The 21,524-nt window shown below is 35.3% G+C and overlaps 5 protein-coding genes and 1 pseudogene across 6 annotated transcripts; 4 read left to right on the plus strand and 2 right to left on the minus strand.

Annotated features, from left to right (window-relative positions):
- The first annotated feature begins 811 nt into the window (after positions 1-811).
- On the plus strand, positions 812-1,501 carry LOC104729532 (uncharacterized). Its single transcript, XM_010448483.3, has one exon. It carries the CDS (start codon positions 919-921, stop codon positions 1,285-1,287), a length of 369 nt encoding a protein of 122 aa, XP_010446785.1. The 5' UTR covers positions 812-918; the 3' UTR covers positions 1,288-1,501.
- A 275-nt stretch (positions 1,502-1,776) lies between these two features.
- Positions 1,777-3,543, minus strand: LOC104729536 (carlactonoate CLA methyltransferase-like). The gene is made up of 4 exons (XM_010448486.3): positions 3,283-3,543; positions 2,771-3,184; positions 2,397-2,669; positions 1,777-2,297 (listed from the first exon to the last, which is right to left on the minus strand). The coding sequence occupies exons 1-4, from the start codon at positions 3,364-3,366 to the stop codon at positions 1,956-1,958; spliced, it is 1,113 nt and encodes a 370-aa protein (XP_010446788.2). The 5' UTR covers positions 3,367-3,543; the 3' UTR covers positions 1,777-1,955.
- A 1,107-nt stretch (positions 3,544-4,650) lies between these two features.
- Positions 4,651-5,364, plus strand: LOC104729534 (uncharacterized; annotated as a pseudogene).
- A 1,977-nt stretch (positions 5,365-7,341) lies between these two features.
- Positions 7,342-9,895, minus strand: LOC104729533 (carlactonoate CLA methyltransferase). Its single transcript, XM_087479512.1, has 4 exons — positions 8,788-9,895; positions 8,292-8,705; positions 7,924-8,196; positions 7,342-7,828 (listed from the first exon to the last, which is right to left on the minus strand). Exons 1-4 carry the CDS (start codon positions 8,869-8,871, stop codon positions 7,487-7,489), a joined length of 1,113 nt encoding a protein of 370 aa, XP_087335638.1. The 5' UTR covers positions 8,872-9,895; the 3' UTR covers positions 7,342-7,486.
- Positions 9,896-12,270: 2,375 nt separating this feature from the next.
- Positions 12,271-15,736, plus strand: LOC104729537 (long chain base biosynthesis protein 1-like). Of its 2 annotated transcripts, none has more exons than XM_010448487.3 (13): positions 12,271-12,590; positions 12,761-12,989; positions 13,085-13,179; positions 13,279-13,370; positions 13,460-13,553; positions 13,638-13,710; positions 13,817-13,949; positions 14,049-14,223; positions 14,341-14,481; positions 14,568-14,663; positions 14,761-14,902; positions 14,998-15,125; positions 15,200-15,736. In XM_010448487.3, exons 2-13 carry the CDS (start codon positions 12,884-12,886, stop codon positions 15,368-15,370), a joined length of 1,446 nt encoding a protein of 481 aa, XP_010446789.1. In that variant the 5' UTR covers positions 12,271-12,590; positions 12,761-12,883; the 3' UTR covers positions 15,371-15,736. The 2 variants fall into 2 exon arrangements, with proteins under 2 accessions (XP_010446789.1, XP_010446790.1); XM_010448488.3 differs by having other exon boundaries at positions 12,300-12,584.
- A 394-nt stretch (positions 15,737-16,130) lies between these two features.
- LOC104729538 (phosphatidylinositol/phosphatidylcholine transfer protein SFH12-like) lies at positions 16,131-19,431 on the plus strand. The gene is made up of 13 exons (XM_087477704.1): positions 16,131-16,352; positions 16,443-16,768; positions 16,852-17,118; positions 17,207-17,284; positions 17,382-17,483; positions 17,574-17,623; positions 17,714-17,813; positions 17,901-17,975; positions 18,085-18,150; positions 18,247-18,307; positions 18,403-18,806; positions 18,906-18,980; positions 19,082-19,431. Exons 1-13 carry the CDS (start codon positions 16,337-16,339, stop codon positions 19,094-19,096), a joined length of 1,635 nt encoding a protein of 544 aa, XP_087333830.1. The 5' UTR covers positions 16,131-16,336; the 3' UTR covers positions 19,097-19,431.
- The last annotated feature ends 2,093 nt before the right edge of the window (positions 19,432-21,524 follow it).

The following is a 21,524-nucleotide window of genomic DNA, read 5'->3' on the forward strand; positions in this document are numbered from 1 at the left end:
TCTAACTCAGTTCCGCTAAATTCCGATTTAAAATTATTCATACAAATGTTGAAATTTACAACATTTCATATAGTTCAGGTAGGAAATTTGAATTTTAACACATTCAAATTATTATTTGCAGTGTATGAAAAAGGGCAAATAGTTGAGGTTGATTTGTACTAAAATGATTTGACAAATACCACTTTTTCGACAAGAAAATATTTACAATCAGTGCTATTCACACAGAGTCACACACACACAGACGCAAAGTTGCTATTTTTAAATACATAAGATCATGCTATTCACATGCAAATGTTAATTATGTTTTGTAGACAGCACACTGAGTATCATTAGTTTGATCCACTTTGAACACTTATTGTCTAGTTCTATTATTTTATAAACAGAAAACAGAACATTGAGTATCATTTATTTGATCCACTTTGAACAATTATTGTCTAGTTATATTATTTTCTAAACAGAACAACATTGAGTATCATATATGTGACCCACTTTGAACAATATAAACATGTTACTGATTTATTTAATCCTCTTTAAGTAGATTTAATATATAACCCGAGAGTCTCGTGGAAGCTCCATGATGAGCAAACGGTCAAGGATTGCGTTAGATGAGACTTGAAAAGTCCTAGAAGCTCGTCGACACCATCCTCGCTGGTTGTCTTCACTTCATTTTAAAAATATTTCCTGAACTAAAATAACATTAAAACTGTCGGACTTTTCAAATTAAGCAACCAGCCAAAGTTTGACCATATTATATTCCAACTTTCAATTAACACAAGGTACAACCATAAAATCTCATCACATCTCTATATATAATAAACACATCGAACGAAACTCTTCTCTCATTACAACAAACAACAACCATCTCTTCACATCATCTTCTTGAAATCTCAATTTACACTATCACAACATAAAGAAAAGATGCAAATGCTAAGAAGCTTGAGCACGAGGACAAGAAGCCGTCGTGGAGGATATGAGAGAGTGAGTGATGATTCAAGTTTCAGTTTACTCGGAGCAAAGCTAAGAAGATCGACGAGTGTTCCTTACTACGCCCCATCTATTAAGCTTGGTACCGGTGGTGTTCCGACCATTCTTGAGGAGCTTCCTCGTCAGAAATCCAAGAAAGTCAAACCAACAAGCAAATTTAGCCACCCCATCTTTAGTCTTTTCTACGGAAAGAAGAAGAAGTCGACGACGACGAAGCCCGAGTTCTCAAGGTATCTTGAGTATTTGAAAGAAGGTGGTATGTGGGATGCGAGAGCTAATGCACCTGTTATCTATTACAAATAAATCGATTCATTCATTTGTCAAAAATAAAAAGTATCAAGAAAGAGAGATTTGTGAAAGCTTAATTTCTTTTTATTTATTTAAATATCAAATCTTTTGAATTTGGGATGATCTATGTATATTTTCAATGATCTAATATTTTTGTTTATAAAAATTGGAAACAAAACTGTAGACTTTTAAGACTAATTATATTTTTGTATAATAAATATGTTTATTATGAGGACGAGTCAACAATTAAAAAAGTCAAAAGTCAAACAGTATTGGTCAACTTTACAGTCCACCAAAGTAGTCTTTACTCAAATTATTTGTGTCTGGATTTGAAAGTAGTAAACTTGGTATGAAGGAACCAAGACAGAGCAATTCAAGATTTGGTTCTGTAATGCTGCAAGAGCTTTCCTACAAAATTAGGTTCATCTACTATGTATCTTTCACATTTGATAGCTAGGAATTGAGAATTAGCTAAATTGATTTTGGACTTTTTTGGCGTTGCTCTTTTGTTAACAATATGAAGAACTTATTATTAACATTGCATGTGATATGTGCTTTAGAAAAAGCTATAAAGATGGAGATGGAGCCCATGCTACATATATCAAGTGGTAATTAATGATCAATGATTTATGTTTCCTTTGCTTCCTTTTCATATCCAAATGTTTTGCGGCATACATCTTTCATTAGAGCTTCCTTCTTAGGACAACAACAAATGTGATGGGTCTTATGTCTTCCTTAGCCAACTCCTCGTCAACTATTCTAGCATATGTATCAAACAGCTTGTCAAGAATCGTTTCCCCAAAGTGTTGAACAAGCATTGATTCTTGAACTGCTCTTATCGTCTTGGCAACCTCATTGCCATAACTGTCATCATCCACGTTCCCTTTCTCGCTGTCCACTTCTAACATCTCTAAGCTCTCTAATTGAAAAGACCCTTCTTTCTTCACTTCATCTTCTATCTCAGCAGCACTCGGTGCGTAAAAGTGCAAATCGTAAGAATCAAGCTTCTCTTCCTCAGTTTCTCCCTACAGAATTAGAAATGGAACAGTAAGTCAGCAACAACATGAACTTGATCTAATCAAGATCCACATATACTTGTAAAACCAATAGATGTATCACTATACCTGTGCAACAAGATCCATAATGGATCTTGAGAGAAGTTCCCAATAGAAAGAGTTTCCTCTATCTACATAACCGGGACCTTCTCTTCCGAGTATTATGAACACCATTCTGCCTGCAGCAACCAACTCTTTTGATCTACACTGAAGGAAACTGGAGAAATCTTCCTTGAATTGACTGTAGTAAGCTTTGGAAACAACTTCAGGGCTCGAGGAGCAGATACTAATACAGCCTTTGTTTATGGACTTGCCTTGCTCGTCATATAAAGCTGGAGGAACCTGCAAACACAAAATTAAAAAACTCACTATATATGTATAAACATATACACCTACCTAACTAGTAGAGGGATCTCTCTCTCCCTCACTGTGACTCTACTCACCTTGGAAAGCCAGTGTAAGCTGTAAGAGGAATAGATAAAGTGGATGGTCTTTTCAGGGAAGAGCCTTCCATAGAATGATCCAGGGTAGGCTGCAATGAAAACCGATGGGAAATCTCCATTCTTGACATCTCTCTTGAGCTCTGTATGAAAGTCAGGCAAAGACTTGAATACGGAGTTGAAGTCATTTCCGGGGAGATCGTTAAGGAAGAAGCTCAATTCCGGCAAGGGCTGGTTTGAGATCTCGTTGTTGTGAGCAACTTCGACAGCTTTGATTATTTCTTTAATGGTGGAGAGAGTGTTTGGTCCTGAAGAACATCCCAAATCAGCTATTGCTAAACTCTTGGGTCTTGTCTCTTTGTAGAGTTGTTGCAGTGTCTCTAGCGTTATGTGCTTTGCCATATCAGATCCTTTCTTCTGCAAGATTTAAAACAAGAAGAAAAATGTGTAATTAATTAGAGAGTCAAAACGTTATACAACTAAATTAGTGAAAATATGTGAAATCTCAATGAAACCTGGAAGGAAGAGTTTCGGGCATAACTTGTTTCTCCATCTCCTCCTGCCATGTGAAACTCTCTCTCCAGATCCTTCTTATCCATCACAATACCAAAACGAAAAGTTTGAGATATCTCTCCTCACTAAGGTCTTTGGTTAGGGTTTTGTTCTTTATAAAAAGGACAATTAAACTTTGGCCCTGTCACATCAATCTAACATGTTAAACTCTCTGGTTTTCTTACTTGAAATTACGATTTGGGATTTGTTCAGCATTAATTGTTAGATGAGAAGTTTTCATTGGGTAGAAAATGATACAATAAAGTCAAACTAGCTACATCGTGATTGCTTCATGTAATGTTTTATACTTTCTTTACTCTGTTGTAGCTATCAGTGCTGATCATCGTAATCATTTTTAATTGCTATATATGATCGCTACAATCTTCTGAAGATCGTACGTAATATAGTAAAATTTCTAAGCAATATTTAGTTTTTTTCCTCTGCAAATCTCTTATCTTTTGTCGGAAGTTACTGTGTCTATCTTGCACATGTTATTATATTCAAAGGAACAAGAAAAGGTAATGATAGCAGAGAAATATTTATTGGCGTGTTTCATTCATAATATCTCAGTCTCAGATAATCCTCGCTGATCTCTCAACCTAACATATCCCAAAACCTAGATAAATATATTGATTGGTTAAATATATAGTTTGCTAGAACAGATATGGAATTGAAACTTAAATTGTATCACACCACCAACCCGAAATAGATTTAGCTTTACATCAATATATAAGAACAAAAAAAAACAGACTAGTGAAATCAGATATATTACTCGACAATGGCCAGATGACAAATATACCCTTTTTTTGGTATGATACAAATACAAATCATGCTATTCACATATAAATGTTATTTATGTTTTCTAAACAGAATATTAAGTATCATTAATTTGACTCACTTTGAACACTTATTGTCTAGCTACTTCTATTATTTCTAAACAGAACATTAAGAATCACGGATTTGACCCACTTGGCCACTTGAACAATCATTGTCTAAGTTATATTATTTTCTAAACAGAAGTATCATTTATTTGATTCACTTTGAATAATACAAACATGTTACTGATTTAATTAGTCCTCTATTTAGAATTTAATATAGAAACCCGAGAGTCTCGTGGTAGCTCAATGATGAGCAAAGCACAAGGTCAAGGACTGCGTTAGATGAGACCAAGTCCGAGAAGCTCGTCGAAACCATCCTTGTCTTCACTTCATTTAAATATTTTCAGAAAACAAAACTAACATTAAAATTGACCGACTTTTCAAATCAGCAAGCAGCCAAAATTTGGCCAGATTATATTCCCACTTAAATTAAACATGCTACAAACCATAAAATCTCATCACATCTCTCTATAAATATAATAAAACATTGACGAAACTCTTCGCTCATTACAACAAACAACAACCATCTCTTCACATTCACATCATCTTCTTGAGAACTCAAATTTGAACTTGATCAACATATATATAAAGAAAAATGCAAATGCTAAGAAGCTTGAGCACGAGGACAAGAAGCCGTGTCGTGGAGGATATGAGAGAGTGAGTGATGAATATTCAACTTTCAGTTTACTCGGAGCAAAGCTAAAAAGATCAACGAGTGTTACTTAATTACTACGGTCCATCTATAGAGCTTGGTGCTGGTGGTGTTCCGACCATTCTTGAGGAGCTTCCTCGTCAGAAATCGAAGAAAGTAAAAACCAACAAGCAAATTTAGCCACCCAATCTTTAGTCTTTTCTATGGGAAGAAGAAGAAGTCGACGACGAGACCTGAGTTTTTTAGATATCTTGAATATTTGAAAGAAGGTGGTATGTGGGATGCGAGAGCTAATGCAATGCGCCTGTTATCTACTACAAATAAAATGGATTCATTTGTCCAAAAAGTATCAAGAAAGAGAGATTTGTGAAAACTTAAATTCTTTTATTTGTTTAAATATCAAATCTTTTGAATTTGGGATGATCTGTGTATATTTTCAATGATCCATTATTTTGTTTATAAATATTCGAAACAAAATTGTATACTTTTTTAAGCATATTTTTTTATTTGAAAAATGAGACGAGTATATCAAAGCAATGTCTTAAAGACGAGTCAAAAGATAGAAAAGTCAAAAGTCAAACAGTATTTGTTGTTTGGAAGAAAATCTCAATTAGCTAATCTCCGTTGGTTACGTGGAGCTTAAGGGAGGCTTCCCCATTCTTCGATTTCTCCAAAAGATTGCAAAATAAAAAAAAAAAACCCTAAAAAAAAAACTTCAGATTTGGGGGAGATCGTCGAACTTGAAAAAACAAAACCGCTGTTGTGACTTCATTTTTAGTTTCCAAGAAAGTATTCGTCTTCTCCGGTTAGAGAATTAATTAGGTTTTTCGAATCTCAAGGAAGGTAAATGTTTTTGACCCATATCGACCTTTTCTCTAGAGAATTAGATCCAAAGGTATCTTTAATTACTCAAGTTATTTGTATCTGGAGGATTTGAGAGTAGCTAGTAAACTTGGTATAAGAAAAACAAGAGATATGGTTCTGTAATGCTGCGGGAGGTCAATTTGTAGGAACTAAACAAAATTTCGGTTCATCTAACTAATGTATCTTTCACATTTTTGGTAGCTAGGAATCGAGAATTAGCTATTTAATATGGGAAAAATGTCATTAAATACATTAAATACATGAACTTTCAAATTTAGGCCAAAAAAACTATGAACTTCGTGGGAGGCCATTTAATACATCAATTTTTGTTGACTAGCCATTTAAAACACCAAATATTGTTGACCAAGCCAAAATAGACATACCGTTAAATGAGATAACTGAGCAACTAACGACCGTTACTTTGCTATTTAACGGCATGTTGTTTTTAGCGTCATCAACGATATTTGATGTTTTAAACGGCTACTCAACAAAACTTGATGTATTAAATGGCCTCTCACAAAGTTTATGATTTTTTACCTAAATTTGAAAGTTTATGTATTTAATTACATTTTATCTAACTTGAATAGTCTAATTTTTATTATTCAACTAATAATGACTAATTATTGAATGAGTTATTTAAACCCCCAAAATAAAAAGTTATCCTATACTCTTCAATAACACATTATTGAACTGGAGTATATTTTAATAAAAATGTAATAATGTAATTTGATCACATGTATATTATTTTTGTTTGTTAATAGACAAATAAAATTTAGCACATGGGTTCTCATAGTATTTTACAAACGTAAATATTATTTTTAATCATTTTTATGTTTTCGAAAAACACAGAGAGTAATACATCAACAAATTAATTTAACAAATCACCTCTCAAATAATAGAGAAGATATATGAATGTATTTTTAATTACATAAATAGTAGATTATACATTTTCTGTTAAATAATATCATATTCATGAAAATTTCTCAAGTTTTTAAATATCTTCAATTCAATTTGATGTAAATAAATAATATTTTTTCAATTATAACCAAAAATATTATTGCAAAGAATATTTGCTGCACCTGTACAAATAACAATAAATAGTATAATAGTCAAATTAAGCTTGATTTTACAGTTTAGAGGTATAAAGCAAAGATTGTCGAGTAAAGTGAACAAAAAATAATCAAGATGCATTATTTTTTTTTGTACACATAATTCGATTAAGAATCTTTTCGTCTTGTTGAGTATAAAAAAAATATTAAATTATATAATTTTGGATTAATACATGAACTTTCAAATTTAGGCCAAAAAAACCATGAACTTTGTGAGAGGCCATTTAATACATCAAGTTTTGTTGAGTAACCGTTTAAAACATCAAATATCGTTGATGACGCCAAAAACAACATGCCGTTAAATAGCAAAGTAACGGTCGTTAGTTGCTCAGTTATCTCATTTAACGGTATGTCTATTTTGGCTTGGTCAAAAATATTTTGTGTTTTAAATGGCTAGTCAACAGAAATTGATGTATTAAATGGCCTCCCACGAAATTTATGGTTTTTCTGGCCTAAATTTGAAAGTTCATGTATTTAATGACATTTTTCCCGTTAGCTAATATGAAGAACTTACCGACATTGCAACTTGCAAGTGATATATATGTATTTTAGAAAGAGCTATAATAGATGGAGATGGAGCCCATGCTACATATATCAAGTGGTAAATGATCAATGATTGATGTGGCTTTGCTTTCCTTTTCATATCCCCTGCATACATGTTTCATCAAAGCTTCCTTCTTAGGACAACAACAAATGTGATGGGTCTTATGTCTTCCTTAGCCAACTCCTCGTCAACCATTCTAGCATATGTATCAAACAGCTTGTCCAGAATCTTTTCCCCAAAGTGTTGAACAAGCATTGATTCTTGAACTGCTCTTACCGTCTTGGCAACCGCATTGCCATAACTTGTATCATCAACGTTTTCTTTATCATCGTCCACTTCTAACATCTCTAAACTCTCTAGTTCAAAAGACCCTTCTTTGTTGACTTCACCTTCTACCTCAGCAGCACTCGGGGCGTAAAAGTGCATATCGTAAGAATCAAGCTTCTCTTCCTCAGTTTCTCCCTAAAGATTTTATAAATGGAAACAAAAACAACATGAACTTTCTAATCAAGATCAAGATCCACATATTTGTAAAACCAATAGATGTATCACTATACCTGTGCAACAAGATCCATAATGGATCTTGAGAGAAGTTCCCAGAAGAAAGAGTTTCCTCTATCTACATGAGCGGGACCTTCTCTTCCAAGGGTTATGAGCACCATTCTGCCTGCAGCAACCAACTCTTTTGACCTACACCGGAGGAAACTGGAGAAATCTTCCTTGAATTGACTGTAGTAAGCGTTGGAAACAGCTTCAGGACTCGATGAGCAGATACTAACACAACCTTTGTTTATGGACTTGCCTTCCTTGTCATACAAAGCTGGAGGAACCTGCAAAGTCAAAAGAAGCAATTCAGTATGTTTAAACATGTACACCTACCTAACTAAAGGGATCTCTCTCTCTCCCTCTCTGTGACTCTATTCACCTTGGAAAGCCAGTGTAAGCTGTAAGAGGAATAGATAAAGTGGATGGTCTTTTCAGGGAAGATCCTTCCATAGAATGATCCAGGGTAGGCTGCAATGAAAACTGATGGGAAGTCTCCATCGTTGATATCTCTCTTGAGCTCTGTATGAAAGTCAGGCAAAGACTTGAATATGGTGTTGAAGTCATTTCCGGGGAGATCGTTAAGGAAGAAGCTCAATTCCGGCAAGGGCTGGTTTGAGATCTCGTTGTTGTGAGCAACTTCGACAGCTTTGATTATTTCTTTAATGGTGGAGAGAGTGTTTGGTCCTGAAGAACATCCCAAATCTGCTATTCCTAAACTCTTGGGTCTTGTCTCTTTGTAGAGTTGTTGCAGTGTCTCTAGTGTTATGTGCTTTGCCATATCAGATGCTTTCTTCTGCAAGATTTAAAACAAGAAGAGAATGTGTAACTAGAGAATCAAAAGTTATGCAACTAATTAAAGTGAAATCTCAATGAACCTGCAAGGAAGAGTTTCTAGCATAACTCTTTTCTCCATCTCCTCCTATCATGTGGAACTTTCTCTCCAGATCCTTCGTATCCATCAGAAATGACGAAACAAAAAGTTTGAGATCTCTCTCCTCACTAAGGTCTTTGGTTAGGGTTTGTTCTTTATTAAAAGGACAAATCGTTGGCCTGTCACATCAATCTTCCATTATTATTATTTAGTTTTGCTGTTTTGGCGTTTTCAATAAACTCTATTTTCTTACTTGAAATAACGATTTTGGGATTCGTTTTTCATTGTTAATGATTCAACAAATAGAAATATACTACATGACAAGTTTTTCTTTGGGTGGGTGCGTTTAGTTTAAAAGGAGAAATGGTAGATGTATAGTCCAATTAAGAGACCAAAAATAGGAATGAAAAAACAAAAAGTAGAAAAGGATAATATTAACAAAGAACAAAAAAAAAAAAAAAAATACAAATGAGTCAAAGTACATTATGATGGCTTCATGTAACGTTTGTACTTTCTTTACTCTGTTCTTGCTATCAGTGCTAGACTCTGTTGCTACCAGTGCTGGACTCTGTTGCTAACATAAACTCAAATATTAATTCCTTAGAAAGATGTCTCGACTCTCGGTAGAATCTATTAGGTATTATTAACATCATCACATGGTTTCTGATCTAATTTGCTGAAATATGTTTTAAACAGAATAGGTATAATAAATATACATATGTAAATGTTTACATAACATTATAGAAAAATAGTGGAGATTAACTTTGGGACAGAATATGATTAATAAGGAGGAAGAAGATTGATTGACTTTTGATGGTAAGAAAAGCTAAACAAGAAATGGGTGATAATGATTGGTGTGTGTGTGTGTGTGTGACCAGTGACCACCATCATTTTTAGGCTTGAGTGCTATTTCACTCTCTCACTTTCTTCCACCTTCAGGCTTTAGTATTCAGATTCTTAACAGTCTCTCTCTTCCTTTTTATATTTAAGGCTTTTGGCCTTTTTTACTTGTCTTTCTTTTTTTTTTTTGAGCAAAAGAAAAAGATGAACAATTTGAAACTATATATACGACTCATATGAGTCATCTCATACAAAGAGTTCTAAAGCTGTATATCTATATAATCGGAATACTACCAGATGTTATAGCGTTTGTCACAATAATATTAGTTCGTAAAAATACTATGAATTTAATACGATAAGGTTTTGTCGGAAGAAGATAGAGAGAGAGAGAGAGAGTCTTGGAACGATAAGGTTTTGTGACTGTTTAGAGGGGTACGCACGCGTGTCACTAGACCCACAAGAGAAGAACCATGCAAGTTATCAATCTGTTTATGTGGTCAGACTTTCTAAGGGAATCTATATAAAATGTTCGTATATGTCTTCTTTTTTAAACATGATATTTCCTCTCTCTCTCTCGTTGCTTATGTCTCGTCTATTGTCTTCGTTTTGTCTTCTTGTTAGATGTAAAGATTTTTGATTGATTCGATTGGATTATGCAGATTTTCACCATATCAAGGTTGGTTGATATCTCTCTCTCTCGAAACGAACCAATTTGGTACGACTTTTTGGTAGTTTATAGCAGTGAGGACATTTTTATATGATACATAACTTCAACACTTCTAATTCAAGCTTGTAATTAAAAAAAAAAGAATTATATTGAGCCAATCTATGGGGAGTGGCTCAAGGATATGGATATGAAATCGTGTGATTTTATTTACGTTAGATATTAGGATATACATACATACAGACCTAATTAATCTGTATAAAAAGATAGAAAAAGCAAAGTTAAGAATGGGTGATGATTGATTGGTGTGTGTGACCGACCACCTCCACCATTTCGGTTTCTTTCTCTCTCTCTCTCTCGTACGTACATTTAGGCTTTAGTATTCTGTCACACTCTCTCTTTGTTTCCTTACCGTAAGGCTTTTTTGGTAGTCTTTCTTTTACCTCTCTGCCGTGCCTTTAAGACTTTAGTGGTGGTGGTGATGAATGCTTCTCGAGTCAAAAGTGTAATGTATATTCTTTGTAGGGAGAGACAGAGGTTACTATTTTTTTGGGTACGAAATGGGGTTTTATGCTTAGAGGGGCACGCACGCGTGTCGTTTGAGGGATTAATGCAAAACCGTAAAGTTACGTATCAATCTTTTTTTTTCCCCGTCGTGTGGTTTGGACTTGTTATATAAATGTTCATATAATCTCTTAGTCAAGACTTCAACAACATGATCTTTTCTCTTTCGTGTTGCATAATCTGTTCTTGTTAGATAGATTACCAAATTCCATCCAAATCTTTATGGTGTACTTTTGTCCACCGTCTATTCTTTTTTTTTTTTTAATTAATTGAAAATTTATTAATATACATACAGTTACTAAAACTCAAAATCTAACAATCTCTGATCAATCAAGAACCAATAAAAGTGGCAAATTTGCTTGCATGTAATTATCAAAAAGTCCAAATACAACATCAAAACCCGGTAAAAAAAAGTGAGCGATGATTAGTAAAAATTGTCTCTCGTCTCTCTCTCCCAGGCAACACACAGGCGATCTTCACAACCGTTTCTGTATTTGGGTTTTACGGGCCGCCGGCATTTGCCGGTGGTTCTTCTTTGTTTTTCTTAATTTGTTTTTCTCCTGTTTTCGATATTTGCCATGGGAAGCAGCCACTTATATCGGAATTCTTTCCGATCTATCTCCTTCTTCTTGATGTTGGCAAAGCTTGTGTTTGTGTTCACAACAGATTCTCAGTTTCATGAAAAATCGATGCCAAATCCGGAAGCAGGGGGTATTAACCGGTGTTCTCTCAATCAAATTGTTCGTTTATGTAATTTCCAGCATCTTCCTCCGTTTTGGGAGGCTATTCATTCATGGTTCGTTAAAATGTATTGGTCTCCTGGCTTCACACACGATGAGCCCGTTATCTCCGTGAAAAATCTCTTGATTTTTTATGATGCCCGATTCCCACAATCCCCATCACTAGAAGGGATTGAGTATAAAGTCCACAGAGTTTTATGGCAGATGCAATTCTGGGATCCAGGCATAACAATTCTAAGGAGACTCAAAGAAATAATGCAAGAGAAGATTTTGAGTATCACCAATGATATAAGACACCTATGGAATTTCTTCCATGAGAAGATAGCCAAGAACGACGATCTCATAATTTTGGGATTGATTCTGGAGAAGGAAAGAAACAGGTTTAATAATCTGTTGGCGAGTAAGGCTTTGTTATTCAAAGCATCGTGGAAAATCGCTTCTCTATCCTTCTTTTTATCGTTACATTATGTATTTGTGGATGTGTATTTTGATTTGCTCAGTATTGGTGTAATTCTAATGTATCAACTCTTGTATAAGTTTCTAAATCAATGAATGAATGAGAATGAAGGGTTAAAAAAAAAAAAAAAAAAGGTGAGCGATTGGGCCTACAACAAAGCCCATTAAAAGTAAACGACGCCGTATCAAAATAGATCTGGGCCCAGGAATTTGCTGACGTGTTATAACATTACGAACAACATAGAGAGATCCGCTCGTCTTCCTCCTCTTTTCCTTTTTTTTTTTTGTCCTCCTAATAATAATAAAATTTCTGTAATTTGATTTTTGATTTTCTGTAATTAATAATAATAACCTGCGCGTTATCAAAAATCTCAGAGAAAACGTTGAAAGTTCAAATCTTTTTTTTTTTTTGCATCGGCCAATTTTGAAAAACACTACTCCTCCTCCTCCTCCTCGTGTTGTGTTTGTGTTTGTGTTCGACACTCTTGTTGGCAACGATACCTTTGTTGTGCCTCCCCCTTTCTCAATTGGGATCAGGTAAAGGTAACATTTCTTCCTCGTTTATGTTTATTTTTTGGATCTAATCATATTTCTTAATCTGTTTTCGATTTCTTGTTGCTCAGTGATCAGATTACAGATCTTTGCTGATAAGGGTTTGTTTGTATTGCGTCAAGATTGCTTTTTTACTAATTGTGAATTGTGTAATTCTGTAGGATTGCTTAAAATTGAGGTAGCTGTCCATTTGCTCGATCCGTCGAGCAAATCAAATCTAATTGAAGGAAAAAAAAAAAAAAAGTAGGAAGCTTTTGTTTTATAGCAAAATAATATAGGCAAAAATGGCTTCGAATCTCGTGGAAATGTTTAATGCCTGTTTACTTTGGGTTACAATGATTCTGGAGGATCCTTCTGCTAGAGTTGTCTTGTTTGGTTTCCCAATCCGAGGTATTTTCATTTTTGAAGTAACCTTCACGTTTTTGTTTTTGTCTATCATTGGGATACTACTATTTGAGTTTTACTAAAAAGATTTCAACTTTCAGGGCATTACTTTTTGGAAGCCTTGTTGGGTGTTGTTATTGTTATTCTCCTCTCTCAGAAGAGCTTTAAACCCCCTAAGCGACCTTTAACCGAGCAGGTTTCTTTCTCACATCCCATTGATATTTATGATTTGGTTCTTGTAACATCTTTGATTAGTTTTGGAAACAATTCTTAGTTGAATGTTTAAATTACTCAGGAAATAGATGAGTTATGTGAGGAATGGGTACCTGAACCTCTTATACCGCCAATTACTGAAGACATGAGGCATGAGCCTCCAGTTCTTGAAAGGTTGTCGTACAAGACTTCTCTCTATTTCGTTTTTTTTGTAGTCTTTTTTATTTCCATTTATGATTAAAGATTCTATTGCGTTCATACAGTGCTGCTGGACCGCATACAACAGTTAATGGTAAAGACGTGGTGAATTTTGCCTCTGCTAATTTTCTTGGACTCATTGGACACGAGAAGTTGCTGGTAATGTGTGAAGCTCACTTTGTTTTCAATACAGTCTCTTCTGTTTGAACAGTTCTGTTTAAGATTATTAGTCTTTGCCTGCAGGAATCATGTACTTCTGCATTGGAAAAATATGGTGTCGGTTCTTGTGGTCCTCGTGGTTTCTATGGTACAATTGGTAAGAAGTCAACCATGAAACTGTTGTAATTTATAATGGCTACTTTGGTTCCTCCATTAGCTTGCTTCAAAAGGGTTCTTACTATTTGATTACTTCTCTTGACTAGATGTCCACCTTGATTGCGAAGCCAGAATATCAAAGTTTTTGGGTACTCCGGATTCCATCCTCTATTCTTATGGACTCTCCACGATGTTCAGCACAATTCCTTGTTTCTGTAAGAAAGGCGATATCATTGTTGCGTAAGTACACAATTTCTCAAAACTCCTTCGACTTACTAGATCACATTAGTCTCAGGATTGCATTGAACTTGTTTGAACTTGTCTTTATTATATTCTCAGCGATGAGGGTGTTCACTGGGGAATACAAAATGGACTTCAGCTGTCTAGAAGTACAATTGTGTACTTTAAGCACAATGACATGGAATCCCTTCGAAGTACCCTCGAGAAAATCATGACAAAGTACAAGCGCTCAAAGAACTTGAGGCGTTATATTGTAGCTGAAGGTGTATATCAGGTATTGTAAACAACCTCGCTGTTTTCTTTCTTCTCCTGCTTCCACATTTTGAAAAATTCTTCTTGAACTGTGATAGATACTTACCCATTTTTCCTTTGTGGTTGTTACAATCTGCAGAATTCTGGTCAAATTGCACCTCTGGATGAGATCGTAAAACTAAAAGAGAAGTATCGGTTTCGTGTTATATTGGATGAAAGCAACTCTTTTGGCGTGCTTGGCTGTTCTGGGAGAGGCCTTGCAGAGCATCACGGTGTCCCTGTAAGTATGAATGACACACATTTTAAGTAGTGTTCTCATTTGCTAAAACCTGATGCTGAAATTTACGGCGGTTTATCCTGAAACAGATTGAGAAGATAGATGTTGTGACTGCTGCAATGGGACATGCATTAGCCACAGAAGGTGGATTTTGCACTGGGAATGCTCGCATCATTGATTACCAGGTAAGACCTTGATCATGCTCTGATTAACTAATTACAAACAAAGTCGAAAGCTAGTGATAGTAGAAACTGACTCTCTATGGGACTCTCAAATTCACAGAGACTTAGTAGTTCAGGTTATGTGTTCTCTGCTTCTTTGCCACCATACCTTGCAAGTGCTGCTATCACCGCGATTGATGTCATTGATCAAAACCCTGATATGTTAGTTAAGCTGAAGCAAAATATTGCTCTGTTATGGAAAGGTTGGATCTTTTATTCTAATACAGCAACACTTGAGAGTTTGATTAGTTTGTTATATCTTTCTCTGATTGAAAACGAAACGCTTGGAACAATGCAGGATTGTCAGATATCAAGGGGATGTCGTTAACAAGCAACCCGGAATCACCTATTGTTTTCTTGAAATTAGAGAAATCTAGCGGTTCAGCTAAAGAGGATTTGCTTCTACTTGAGAAAATGGCTGACCTTGTAAGTTCACTGTTTCTTTGCAAAACTAAATCTAGAGCCTGTCTTCGTTTCTTAACATGACTAGATGCATGCAGGCTCTGAAGGAAGACTCAGTGTTGGTTGTCAGTTCCAAAAGGTCGTTTCTTGATAAATGCCGGTTACCTGTGGGAATCAAACTCTACGTTTCAGCAGGACATTCAGAATCCGATCTTCTTATAGCATCAGAGTCGCTGAAGAGACTTGCTTCAGAGCTACTCAAGTCCTGAAACACCAAAATACATCGAGAGAGCACTCTTTTTCTTCAAAAACAACACATGCGTTTGAGATTATAGACAACAACAGAATTCGCAAACTCAACAGCTTGCAGATGCTCATAGAGCCGATTGCTAAACCGCGGTTATGGTACTTTCAGTACTAGGCTTGTTTGTGGTTGATCTGAAGCTACAGTTGACGAAGGAGAGAATTCTCGAAGACAAATGGCTTCTTGTTCTTTACGTTTATGAAATTCTTTTCCAAATGTTCTCGTTTGATATTTATTTTTCCCCTCTTTCTTATTCTCTTGATGATCAAGTAGCTTAGTGTTGTTGCATAAATTCTAAAAGTTTCAATTTATGGAAAAAAAATTCATCTGATGATAGACTTGTTACACAAGAAAGTTGTTTGCATATAAAGCCGTCACTCAAATCTCAAACAAAAATGACGTATTAGTATAACACTCGTGTGTGCGTATATAATCTGAACGAAGTACGCCAGACACAGTGCACATGATAATATAACAAGACAACCCTTCTTTAGCTCTTAGCCCGTTGTCATATCTCACTTCCTCTGTTTCTAGATTGTATAATTATAACTTTGATAACCAACAGAACTGTGACCAAAAAAAGAAGAAGAGTCAATGGTTGGGGAAAGAGAGAGAATATGAGGTGGACGTTAATGGAGCCGAGAATCCAAAGGAACGATTTTGAGAGATTTTCGGACCAATCTCATTCTCCTTTTTATCTTTCTCCCTCTTCTCATTTCCTCTTTGCAGAGGTAATTTATCTATTTTTGTTTCTCTCTCTTTTGTTCTGTTTCCTTCCTCCATGTTCATCGGAAGTTGATTTGTAATTAGGGATGTGTTCTTTTTTTGGCAGGAATTTGGCAAAGGGCATTGGTTAAATTAATAAGACACTCTCGTTAGAGTGCTCGTCCCTCGTGCCCTTACCTGCCTATTCCAACTATCTGGCAAAATCATGTCTTCGAACCAAAGTAAACAAAAAACAAAAAGCCTTCTTTAATTCTTGATATTGTGTTTTGTTATCTTCCTTGTTCTTGAATGTTTTGTTTTGTTGTGTTTAGATGCCGAGTTGAAACCAAGGATGGGCTCTTTTAAGAAGAGGAGCTCTTCTAAGAATCTGAGGTATTCAATGTCCAAGAAAAGAAGAAGTAGCAAAGTGATGTCTGTGGAGATCATCGAGGACGTGCATGACGCCGAGGAGTTGAAAGCGGTTGACGCCTTTCGCCAATCGCTTATACTCGATGAGCTACTCCCGGAGAAACACGATGACTACCATATGATGCTTAGATTTTTGAAGGCCAGAAAATTTGATCTTGAGAAAACCAAACAGATGTGGACTGAAATGCTTAAATGGAGGAAGGAGTTTGGTGCTGACACTGTCATGGAGGTATTACTTATTATTCAAGGAACGTTTTGAAAATTTTAAAATTGGTCTGATCATTTTTGCCTCTTTGTTTTTGTGTATTTTAGGAGTTTGATTTCAAGGAAATTGATGAAGTGTTGAAATACTACCCTCAAGGACACCACGGAGTTGACAAGGAAGGACGACCTGTGTACATTGAGAGGCTAGGTCTAGTAGATTCTACCAAGTTGATGCAAGTCACAACCATGGATAGGTATGTAAACTACCATGTTAGGGAGTTTGAGAGGACATTCAATGTTAAGTTACCAGCGTGCACCATCGCAGCAAAGAAGCACATTGATCAAAGTACAACTATTCTTGATGTCCAAGGAGTGGTATGTGAAAAGTTCACAAAATCAACATACTACTTATTATGGCCATGGTCACTAATTAGAATCTCCCATGGCCTCCTTCTTATAACAGGGACTCAAAAACTTCAACAAGGCTGCTAGAGACTTGATCACGCGTCTTCAAAAGGTTGATGGTGACAACTATCCTGAGGTGTGTTTTACATTTCTATGCTCAGTCATCTCCCATTGGTCCCAACTTCTTTTACCTATGAACTAGCAGTTTAAATTTCTTAACGTCTTTGGATCAGACCTTGAACAGGATGTTTATCATCAATGCTGGCTCAGGATTCAGAATGTTGTGGAACACGGTTAAGTCCTTCCTTGACCCAAAGACTACAGCAAAGATCCATGCAAGTATTCAAGAACCTCTTACTATTGCATGTTCTTGTTTTATTTCCTGAATGATATAAGTGTAAGTAATTAGCTTGTTTGAATATCAGGTTCTTGGCAACAAGTACCAAAGCAAGTTGCTTGAGATAATTGATGAGAGGTGAGAGCTCCACAAGAAGATTAGCATACACACTATACTTTATGCTTTCTGTTGATGACTGACGTTCTGATATCAATTTGTACGTACCAGTGAACTTCCTGAATTCCTTGGAGGTTCATGTACTTGTGCTGACGAAGGAGGCTGCATGCGCTCTGACAAAGGCCCATGGAAAAACCCAGAGATCATGCAGGTGAATGGTCTTTTTCCTAATCCTTACTACAACACATCAACATTAATAAAAAGAGTGAACCTCATTATATACATTTGTTTCTTACAGAAAGTTCAAAATGGTGATCACAAATGCTCAAAGAGATCCCAAGCTGAAAACATTGCAGAGGACACCATCCCTGAGGTCTTGCTTACTTTGAGCTTACCTATATATGCTCTGAATACGTTTCCTTTCCTTGAATCTTCATCACTCCTACCAATGCTAGAGAAACTCATATTCTATAATCTTTCAGGGAAATGATGAATGTACAACAGAGCCGACTTCTGAAGAGGAAAAGGCTTCAACAGGGGTCGAAATTGTAAGAGTGACCAACCTCTATTTTCTAGATAACAAGTGTAGCTCAGCAGATAACCAACACTTTTAGCATTCTCCTTATACGTTTCCTTCTACTCAGGTCCCAGCCGCTCACCCAGCCTGGAACGTACCAGAAGCTCACAAATTTTCCCTCTCCAAGAGTATGATGATGATTCTTGTGCATCCATTTGTTCTTACAGTTTGATTGTTTTACATTAATGTTAAGCTCAAAGATTCTTTGTTTTCTTCTAAGCAGAAGAAGTTTATGCTATTCAAGAGGCGTGTAGCAACGCTACAAACGATGGAGGGAGGTCTCCTATTTTCACAGGGGTCATGGCTCTTGTGATGGGTGTTGTCACGATGATTAGAGTGACTAAAAATGTCCCAAGGAAACTTACCGAGTCCACCTTATACTCGAGCCCCATGTACTGTGACGATGCGTCAATGAACAAGAGTGCAATGCAGTCAGAGAAAATGACTGTGCCTGCAATATCAGGGGAAGATTTCATGGCCATCATGAAACGAATGGCTGAGCTGGAACAGAAAGTGACCGTCTTAAGCGCGCAGCCAACAGTTATGCCTCCGGATAAGGAAGAGATGCTTAACGCTGCCATTAGCCGGTCCAATATCTTGGAGCAAGAGCTTGCTGCAACCAAGAAGGTACATCTATATATTCTGAAATCGTTCACATGTGTAATTACTAACACTTCCTCCATTAAAGTTTTTGTTAAGGGTAAGTTTTTTTTTTTTTTTATGCAGGCTTTGGATGATTCACTTGGTCGTCAGGAGGAGCTAGTGGCGTACATCGAGAAAAAGAAGAAGAAGAAGAAGATTGTAAGTCTTCTTCTTTGTTTCAACTGAAACTTGAGACACAAGCCATCATGTTGTTATGTTCTCTCACTGAGTATCTTTCGTTCTGCTTCTTCTCCTTACAGTTCAACTACTGGTGAGGAACCATAAAGGGGAAGAAAGCCTCTTGAAGAGTTAGAGGCTTAAATGGTGGATTGATAATGTTACTTTTTGTGTGTGTGTGTATGTATTGTGTATCCAAATGTCTCGACCAATGCGTGCGCTCACAAATCATCAAAGCCAAAGCTAAGTGTAAAACCAATTTCTCGTTTTTAACAAACAAAATTATTAAAGAAAGTTGAAAAGAAAGAAAATTTTGTTCTTTCTTTCTGTGTATATTATTATACTTTCTTATAAATTTACAATGTACATCAAAATTGCAAATTGTATTTTGTGACATTATATGAAATTAGCAAGTAGCGTAGCAACTGGAAAATAGAAATGTTTTGGTCTGGTCTAGACTATCCCAAGTGAAAAAGAAAATAACACAAGAGATAAAAAAAATCCATCTTCTCGTCTATTATTCCAACCGCCGCAGAAGCTCAAACTTCTCCCATGGAAGGGATTCAACGCCACTTGTGAGTACGGGAAACTGATCAGATAACGATGGGATTAAAGTTAGATACTGGTTCATGCTTAGTAAATCTAACCCTTTTTAGCTTGTGAGTGGACTGAAATTTTTGTTGTGAGACTAAATATGTTTACCAATTCATAGCTTAGTAAATCTAATCCTTTTTATTTTTGTTGTTACGTTAAATTTCATTGCTTCATGTAATTATGTCAATTGCCATCACCACTTATTTCACCAATCTTGGAGCCATCGTGGGGCGGATCTACATTATAAAGAGGTGGGGCACGTGCCCTATACTCCTTTTTAAAGTTCTGCTATTAACATTTTCTCGTTAGAATCTTTAGGTCAGTTGGTAATTGTTCCCAATAATAAGCATAAGGTTATATGCAATTATTTCTATTTTCACTTTATTCATATTTCTTTTATTACAAAGTAGACATATATCTTAATTTTAAAAAATATAAGTAATAAACTATTAAAAAATATTATCTCTTTTGTAGTTAATTTATTATTTTTAGGTTTTAAATTTGTGTTATATGATAAGATAAATGAATTTAAATATAGTACAAATATTTATATTTTATAATGAATTATAAGTTTGTAATTGTGTATTTCCTAATTAATAAATTAAGTATGTATCTAATTAAGCATAATCATAAACCAATATAAACAATACTTTCAAAAAGTTTGGCTCATTTTTTGCACTTCATAGTTCAGACATTAAAATATATTCAAAAATGCAAAATATATAATTTAACATAAATAAAAAAATATATTTATTAACTATATTATTTAAGTGTCTCATACCAAATATTGTCTTGGATCCGCCATACGTACATTCATGGAAAACGCCGATAATCCCGATCGTGACACTTCATCACATCATCGGGTAGCGAAAGACGAAGGAGACAGCTTTTTATGCTGTGAATTCGACATCGACATCGGCGACGTTCAAAAATTGTATCTCTGTGGTTGTTTGTGGTTGTTTGTGGTTTCTGAGAGAGGCGAAAAATAAAGAAAAGAGATCTTTTTCAGTGATTAGAAAACGGTAACAACAAAAAGAAAAAAGAAAATTTGAAATTTGAAACCCTAATCACATGTCGGTGAAACAGAGTTAAGTTGTGTACCAAACATATAACCGTTATGTAATATTTAGTCTCGAGCCCACAGGCCCACAAAGAAACTAATGCATCACCTTGCACATATTAATCTACAATTTTATGTTTTTGTTCTTCTTTTTTTTCCTCTGATGATTTAAGCATTTTTTTTTTTTTAAATTCAAGTTTTGTTTGATGTTTGCTTTTAAAACTTAAACGGTCAAACTTTAGATCCTGACAGAGTTTTTACGTGTTCGATTTCTTTTTCCTTTTTTTTTTCTTTTTCATTTTTTTTTTCTTTCAAACTTTGTATATTTTTGAAATTCAATAATATACTTACAATAATAATTAAATCTTAGTTATTTCTTTCAACCACTCTGATTCCTTCTTTAAATCATATGGAAATGTTAATTTTCTCTTTATTGATCTATACATATATCCATTTATGTTAGTGATATTATATTATTTTCAGTTAAAAAAAAATATTAATGTTGAGAAATCGAATTTTGTAAACAAAAATGGGAAACCCAAGATTTTTTGAAATCTCGAATCAAACCCTTTGTACTTACTTCAACAAAGAAAGCACGGACCTCCTCCAGGCGGGATTATATATACGTTAGCCATAAAATTAGATTTACTAAACTAGTTGTATCAAACTGACATTGATAATGTCCATATTGGAACGATGGATCAATCTTTCAAGAACAAGCCAAAGATTCTTTCATCGTTGGCCTAACTTGAAACAATCGAATAGAAAGTCTTGTTTGTTTGCCATCTAACTAACTCAAGCTTCTGTGTTTCTCTTCCTCCATAAGTTACCTCTATTTCAGACAACATCTTCGTCACATTGTCACAAATAGC

This window comes from Camelina sativa, chromosome 12 (genome assembly GCF_030686135.1).
Source record: "Camelina sativa cultivar CO46 ecotype springtype chromosome 12, ASM3068613v1".
Classification (NCBI taxonomy): domain Eukaryota; kingdom Viridiplantae; phylum Streptophyta; class Magnoliopsida; order Brassicales; family Brassicaceae; genus Camelina; species Camelina sativa.